We start from the raw sequence: 6,808 nt of genomic DNA, 5'->3' as shown, positions 1-6,808 counted from the left end.
CTGTGCAGTGTATATATACAGGACAGGAGGAGCGGTACTGTGCAGTGTATATACAGGACAGAAGACGTGGTACTGTGCAGTGTATATATACAGGAGGAGTGATACTGTGCAGTGTATATATACAGGAGGAGTGGTACTGTGCAGTGTATATATACAGGAGGAGTGGTACTGTGCAGTGTATATATACACAGGAGGAGTGGTACTGTGCAGTGTATATATACACAGGAGGAGTGGTACTGTGCAGTGTATATATACAGGAGGAGTGGTACTGTGCAGTGTATATATACACAGGAGGAGTGGTACTGTGCAGTGTATATATACACAGGAGGAGTGGTACTGTGCAGTGTATATATACACAGGAGGAGTGGTACTGTGCAGTGTATATATACACAGGAGGAGTGGTACTGTGCAGTGTATATATACAGGAGGAGTGGTACTGTGCAGTGTATATATACACAGGAGGAGTGGTACTGTGCAGTGTATATATACAGGAGGAGTGGTACTGTGCAGTGTATATATACACAGGAGGAGTGGTACTGTGCAGTGTATATATACAGGAGGAGTGGTACTGTGCAGTGTATATATACACAGGAGGAGTGGTACTGTGCAGTGTATATATACAGGAGGAGTGGTACTGTGCAGTGTATATATACACAGGAGGAGTGGTACTGTGCAGTGTATATATACAGGACAGAAGACGTGGTACTGTGCAGTGTATATATACAGGACAGAAGACGTGGTACTGTGCAGTGTATATATACAGGACAGGAGGAGCGGTACTGTGCAGTGTATATATACAGGAGGAGTGATACTGTGCAGTGTATATATACAGGAGGAGTGGTACTGTGCAGTGTATATATACACAGGAGGAGTGGTACTGTGCAGTGTATATATACAGGAGGAGTGGTACTGTGCAGTGTATATATACAGGACAGAAGACGTGGTACTGTGCAGTGTATATATACAGGACAGAAGACGTGGTACTGTGCAGTGTATATATACAGGACAGGAGGAGCGGTACTGTGCAGTGTATATACACAGGAGGAGTGGTACTGTGCAGTGTATATATACACAGGAGGAGTGGTACTGTGCAGTGTATATATACAGGAGGAGTGGTACTGTGCAGTGTATATATACACAGGAGGAGTGGTACTGTGCAGTGTATATATACAGGAGGAGTGGTACTGTGCAGTGTATATATACAGGACAGAAGACGTGGTACTGTGCAGTGTATATATACAGGACAGGAGGAGTGGTACTGTGCAGTGTATATACACAGGACAGAAGACGTGGTACTGTGCAGTGTATATATACAGGACAGAAGACGTGGTACTGTGCAGTGTATATACAGGACAGAAGACGTGGTACTGTGCAGTGTATATACAGGACAGAAGACGTGGTACTGTGCAGTGTATATACAGGACAGAAGACGTGGTACTGTGCAGTGTATATATACAGGACAGGAGTGGTACTGTGCAGTGTATATACAGGACAGAAGACGTGGTACTGTGCAGTGTATATATACAGGACAGGAGTGGTACTGTGCAGTGTATATACAGGACAGAAGACGTGGTACTGTGCAGTGTATATATACAGGACAGGAGTGGTACTGTGCAGTGTATATACAGGACAGAAGACGTGGTACTGTGCAGTGTATATACAGGACAGAAGACGTGGTACTGTGCAGTGTATATACAGAAGACGTGGTACTGTGCAGTGTATATATACAGGACAGGAGGAGTGGTACTGTGCAGTGTATATATACAGGGGAGTGGTACCGTGCAGTGTATATATACAGGGGAGTGGTACCGTGCAGTGTATATATACAGGGGAGTGGTACCGTGCAGTGTATATATACAGGGGAGTGGTACTGTGCAGTGTATATATACAGGGGAGTGGTACCATGCAGTGTATATATACAGGACAGGAGGAGTGGTACCGTGCAGTGTATATATACAGGGGCGTGGTACCGTGCAGTGTATATATACAGGGGCGTGGTACCATGCAGTGTATATATACAGGGGAGTGGTACCGTGCAGTGTATATATACAGGGGAGTGGTACCGTGCAGTGTATATATACAGGGGAGTGGTACCATGCAGTGTATATATACACAGGAGGAGTGGTACCATGCAGTGTATATATACAGGGGAGTGGTACCATGCAGTGTATATATACAGGGGAGTGGTACCGTGCAGTGTATATATACAGGGGAGTGGTACCATGCAGTGTATATATACACAGGAGGAGTGGTACCATGCAGTGTATATATACAGGACAGGAGGAGTGGTACCGTGCAGTGTATATATACAGGGGCGTGGTACCGTGCAGTGTATATATACAGGGGCGTGGTACCATGCAGTGTATATATACAGGGGAGTGGTACCGTGCAGTGTATATATACAGGGGAGTGGTACCGTGCGCAGGGAAATGGGAGCGAGCAGGACCCGCGCAGGGAAATGGAACTTGGAATCCTTTCTGAAGCTGAAGTTAGGGGGGGGGGGAGGGAAGGAAACTTTCATACTCTTCTCAAAAGCACCGCGGGCTTCCATGCTTCCTCTGGAAAGGGCCGGGCCTTCAGGAGATTAAGTACAAATATCACGAGCAATGTCAGGAATGTAAAAGACCCTTGAAACTGGCAGACGTACTAGAAACCAAACAGATGTGGTGGCATTCAGAATGTAGTTTTTGGACTGAAATTTGCAATGGCTAAAAGGGCTATAGGCAAACAAAATGCCATAATAGGGGCATGGCTATTTTACATAGAAGCTCCTGGGCCTCCGCAGTGCATCCAGGGGCGAGCACGTCACAGTAGGGTAGCTAACAAGAGTTTGGCCGCCCCGGGTGCCACGCTCTGAGGGGCCCATCCATAGCCAAGCTACTTTTACCTATATCGGCGAGTGCACCATCACTATCTTACATGTGGTGGTATGGTCACCGTGTGGTGGTTATTACCGCTGGTCTTTGTATAGAGATTATTTTCTGTAACAGCACGGTCATCTGCTGAGGTTCTCCTCCATCCACCATTGTTACCTGGTTAGGGGCCCACTCGAAGTTTCACCCCCAGCATTGGTGCAACCACACATGGGCCCATTTCTACCTCCAAAGCAGGTGCAATTATGCATTTTTAGGAGCTCTTGGCTGTAAAGGGCCCATAGATTGTCCTTGCACGGGGCGCCTTTTGTGTCTGTGTCCGCCAGTGGGTACAACCTCTGTACCAGAGTCCCCCTCCCCCATCAACATTTTTTTTTTTTCACATGTTAATCACCATGGAATAAGTGGCAGTATAATACACACCTTACAGGGTTATTCCCAGCTTTATAGACGGGTATCATTGGATAGTCCTGAGACTAACTTTTTTTTTTTTTACTGCTTTGTTGCCAAAGAGACCGACCACCGCTGCTGCATAGCTTGTAAGCAGTGCACTGAAGCTGATCAGGATTAGGAGGTAACAGCACGCTCCACTGAGAACAGCATCTCCAAGCTCAACGGGAAAGAGCTTGTAAGCGCGTCTCGTGCAATGCTGTCTAGCAGAGATGGTCGGTCTCCAAGGCAACAAGATGTTAATAAAACAAGAGATAAACAGTAAACTAAAAAGCTGCATTTACCAGCCAGGTATAATGGGCCCCTACTGCTCCTTTGCAATACAGATGTCTCCCATGGCACCAACATATGCTATAGCCATGCCACAGCTGGCACAGGAAGCATACCAAGACACCGTTTATAGTCAGTTAATAAAAGTAAAATGATTATCAGAAATAACAAGAAAAAAACACTTAAAGTAATTAACCAAAGCAAAAAAATATATATCTGATAGAATATTTTAATATTTCACATAAAAACCTGTATGTACATTAAACTTTATGTAAACATTTCCAGACGCATCGCGATACCGCAGCTTCCATTCTCAGAAATTTTAACAGTTTAAGTACCACTGTCAAATTATGGTAAAAAAAAAAAACAACCAAAAAAGTAACTTTAATTAGCCTCTTGGCACATCTTGCAACATCGTCACAGGTACAAGTGGGAGGGGACAGTGCAGGTGGCGTAACATCGCACCTATCACACAGATGCTGGAGGCCGATGTAGCAGAGCTGGACACAGCGTCCCACTTGTGCATTCCTTTTATCCATTTGCTATGGAACAGTCGGCTGCAGTCCTATGTAAACCAAGCAGTAACATGGAGATATCTGCAGAATTGGCCTTCCTTACTTTTCAGCCCAAGATCCCCAAAGAATAGCGGCTCAAGAAAACATAAGGAATAAGTTGAGCCAAGCCGAAGAGGTAAGAGAGGACACATCTGTGTGACAAACTCAGCTCTGCTACCTCTGAGGGTCCCGTCTGTATGTGACAAACTCAGCCCTGCTGCATCAGAGGACCCATCTGTGTGACAAACTCAGCTCTACTGCATCAGAGGACCATCTGTAGTGACAAACTCAGCTCTGCTACCTCTGAGGGTCCCGTCTGTATGTGACAAACTCAGCTCTGCTGCATCAGAGGACCCATCTGTAGTGACAAACTCAGCTCTACTGCATCAGAGGACCCATCTGTAGTGACAAACTCAGCTCTGCTGCATCAGAGGACCCATCTGTAGTGACAAACTCAGCTCTGCTGCATCAGAGGACCCATCTGTAATGACAAACTCAGCTCTGCTACCTCAGTGGGTCCTGTCTGTATGTGACAAACTCAGCACTGCTACATCAGATGACCTATCTGTAACAAACTCAGCTCTGCTGCATCAGAGGACCCATCTGTAAGGCTACGTTCACATTAGCGTTGCGCGCCGGTGATGCAACGGCAACGCACCAAAAATGCGAGCAAAAACGCTGCGTTTTGCGACGCGTGCGTCGTTTGATGAAAATCGGACGCACGAAAAATGCAACTTGTTGCATGTTCGTGCGTCCGACGCTAGCGTCGAAAACGACGCACATGTCGAAAAACGCAAACAAAAAAACGCACGCGTCCCCTATGTTAAACATAGGGGCGCGTCGCCGCTGCGTCGCCGACGCAACAGCGACGCACATTAGCGTAACGCTAATGTGAACGTAGCCTAACAAACTCAGCTCTGCTGCATCAGAGGACCCATCTGTAACAAACTCAGCTCTGCTGCATCAGAGGACCCATCTGTAACAAACTCAGCTCTGCTGCATCAGTATTTTCAGATTAGTGTGACGACGACGCAGCGTTTTTGGTCTCGCGTCCATCCCGTTACAGTCTATGGAGATCACATGTGTCAAAAATGTGCAAAAAAATAAATTAAAAAAAAAGTTATAAGTATTTTCATAGAAAAAAACACAAAAATGGAAGCTTTGCGCTTGGCGTCAGTTCACAGAGCAGGGTCCTCGTAGAGTATATATATATATATATAATGTACAGATCGGCCCCTCCACACCGGCAGGGGGCGCAGCGCTCAGTGTCCGCCCCGGATCAGAGCAGCCGGCAGCAGCTCATGCACTCCCCGCTCGGGCCGTGCCTCTTCTGCAGCGCCGCCCTGGTGGCCGTCTCGAACACTTCCCGCACGCCGTCCTTGGTCTTGGCCGAGCACTCCAGGTACTCGTAGGCGGAGATGCGCACGGCCATGGCCCGGCCGTCCTCGGGCCGCACCGGCTCCTGCTTCATGCGCGCCAGCTCGTTGCGGATGTGCTCGTCGTTGCGCAGGTCCTTCTTGTTGGCCACCAGGATGATGGGCACGTTGGGGCAGAAGTGCTTCACCTCGGGCACCCACTTCTCGGGGATGTTCTCCAGCGAGTCCGGGCTGTCCACGGAGAAGCACATGAGGATGACGTCCGTGTCCGGGTAGGAGAGCGGCCGCAGCCGGTCATAGTCCTCCTGGCCGGCCGTGTCCCACAGCGCCAGCTCCACCTGCTTCCCGTCCACCTCGATGTCCGCCACGTAGTTCTCGAACACGGTGGGCACGTACACCTCGGGGAACTCGTCCTTGCTGAACACGATGAGCAGGCAGGTCTTGCCGCAGGCGCCGTCCCCCACCACCACCAGCTTCTTGCGGATCGCCGCCATGGCCACCTTGCTGCTGCCGGCGGCTGCCCGGCGCTTTCTCAGGTTGCCTATGGTTCTAATGGTGGCGGCGCCTCTGGGATGCGGCGATGCGATCACTGCGCGGAGCTGTCTGTGACTACTCCGCTCCACGCTGCGCCCCGGCTATTTAAACCCTCACGCGGCTTTCTTAATATAGCCAGCCAATGGCAGAGGAGGCAGTGACGGCATGCGCCTGGAAGCTGCGCGCTGATTGGCGGAGGGTGAGAAAAGGGGCGGGGTATCTGGGAGGACTGATCCTGGGAAAAGTGGAGGAGGAAAAGCAATGGGGGTCAGCGGCGGCGGCACAGGAAGCTGAGGGGAGGACAGCAGTGTGCACAGGAGAGGCTGAGGGGAGGACAGCAGTGTGCACAGGAGAGGCTGAGGGGAGCACAGCAGTGTGCACAGGAGCGGCTGAGGGGAGGACAGCAGTGTGCACAGGAGAAGCTGAGGGGAGGACAGCAGTGGGCACAGGAGAGGCTGAGGGGAGGACAGCAGTGGGCACGGGAGAAGCTGAGGGGAGGACAGCAGTGGGTACGGGAGAGGCTGAGGGGAGGACAGCAGTGTGCACGGGAGAGGCTGAGGGGAGGACAGCAGTGGGCACGGGAGAAGCTGAGGGGAGGACAGCAGTGGGCACGGGAGAAGCTGAGGGGAGGACAGCAGTGGGCACGGGAGAAGCTGAGGGGAGGACATCAGTGTGCACAGGAGAGGCTGAGGGGAGGACAGCAGTGGGCACAGGAGAAGCTGAGGGGAGCACAGCAGTGGGCACAGGAGAA

The 6,808-nt window shown here is 50.0% G+C and overlaps 1 protein-coding gene across 3 annotated transcripts; it reads right to left on the bottom strand.

The window, feature by feature from the left end:
• Positions 1 to 3,804: 3,804 nt before the first annotated feature.
• RHOB (ras homolog family member B) lies at positions 3,805 to 6,146 on the bottom strand. Of its 3 annotated transcripts, none has more exons than XM_069728145.1 (2): positions 4,449 to 6,146; positions 3,805 to 4,325 (listed from the first exon to the last, which is right to left on the bottom strand). In XM_069728145.1, the coding sequence occupies exon 1, from the start codon at positions 6,015 to 6,017 to the stop codon at positions 5,427 to 5,429; it is 591 nt and encodes a 196-aa protein (XP_069584246.1). In that variant the 5' UTR covers positions 6,018 to 6,146; the 3' UTR covers positions 3,805 to 4,325; positions 4,449 to 5,426. The 3 variants fall into 3 exon arrangements, with proteins under 3 accessions (XP_069584246.1, XP_069584244.1, XP_069584245.1); XM_069728143.1 differs by having other exon boundaries at positions 3,805 to 4,708; positions 5,082 to 6,146; XM_069728144.1 differs by having other exon boundaries at positions 3,805 to 4,708; positions 5,120 to 6,146.
• Positions 6,147 to 6,808: the final 662 nt, after the last annotated feature.

Source organism: Ranitomeya imitator, chromosome 5 (genome assembly GCF_032444005.1).
Source record: "Ranitomeya imitator isolate aRanImi1 chromosome 5, aRanImi1.pri, whole genome shotgun sequence".
NCBI classification, from domain to species: Eukaryota; Metazoa; Chordata; class Amphibia; order Anura; family Dendrobatidae; genus Ranitomeya; species Ranitomeya imitator.
The sequence above is the reverse complement of the archived record's forward strand: the minus strand, read 5'-3'. Positions and strand labels throughout refer to the sequence as shown.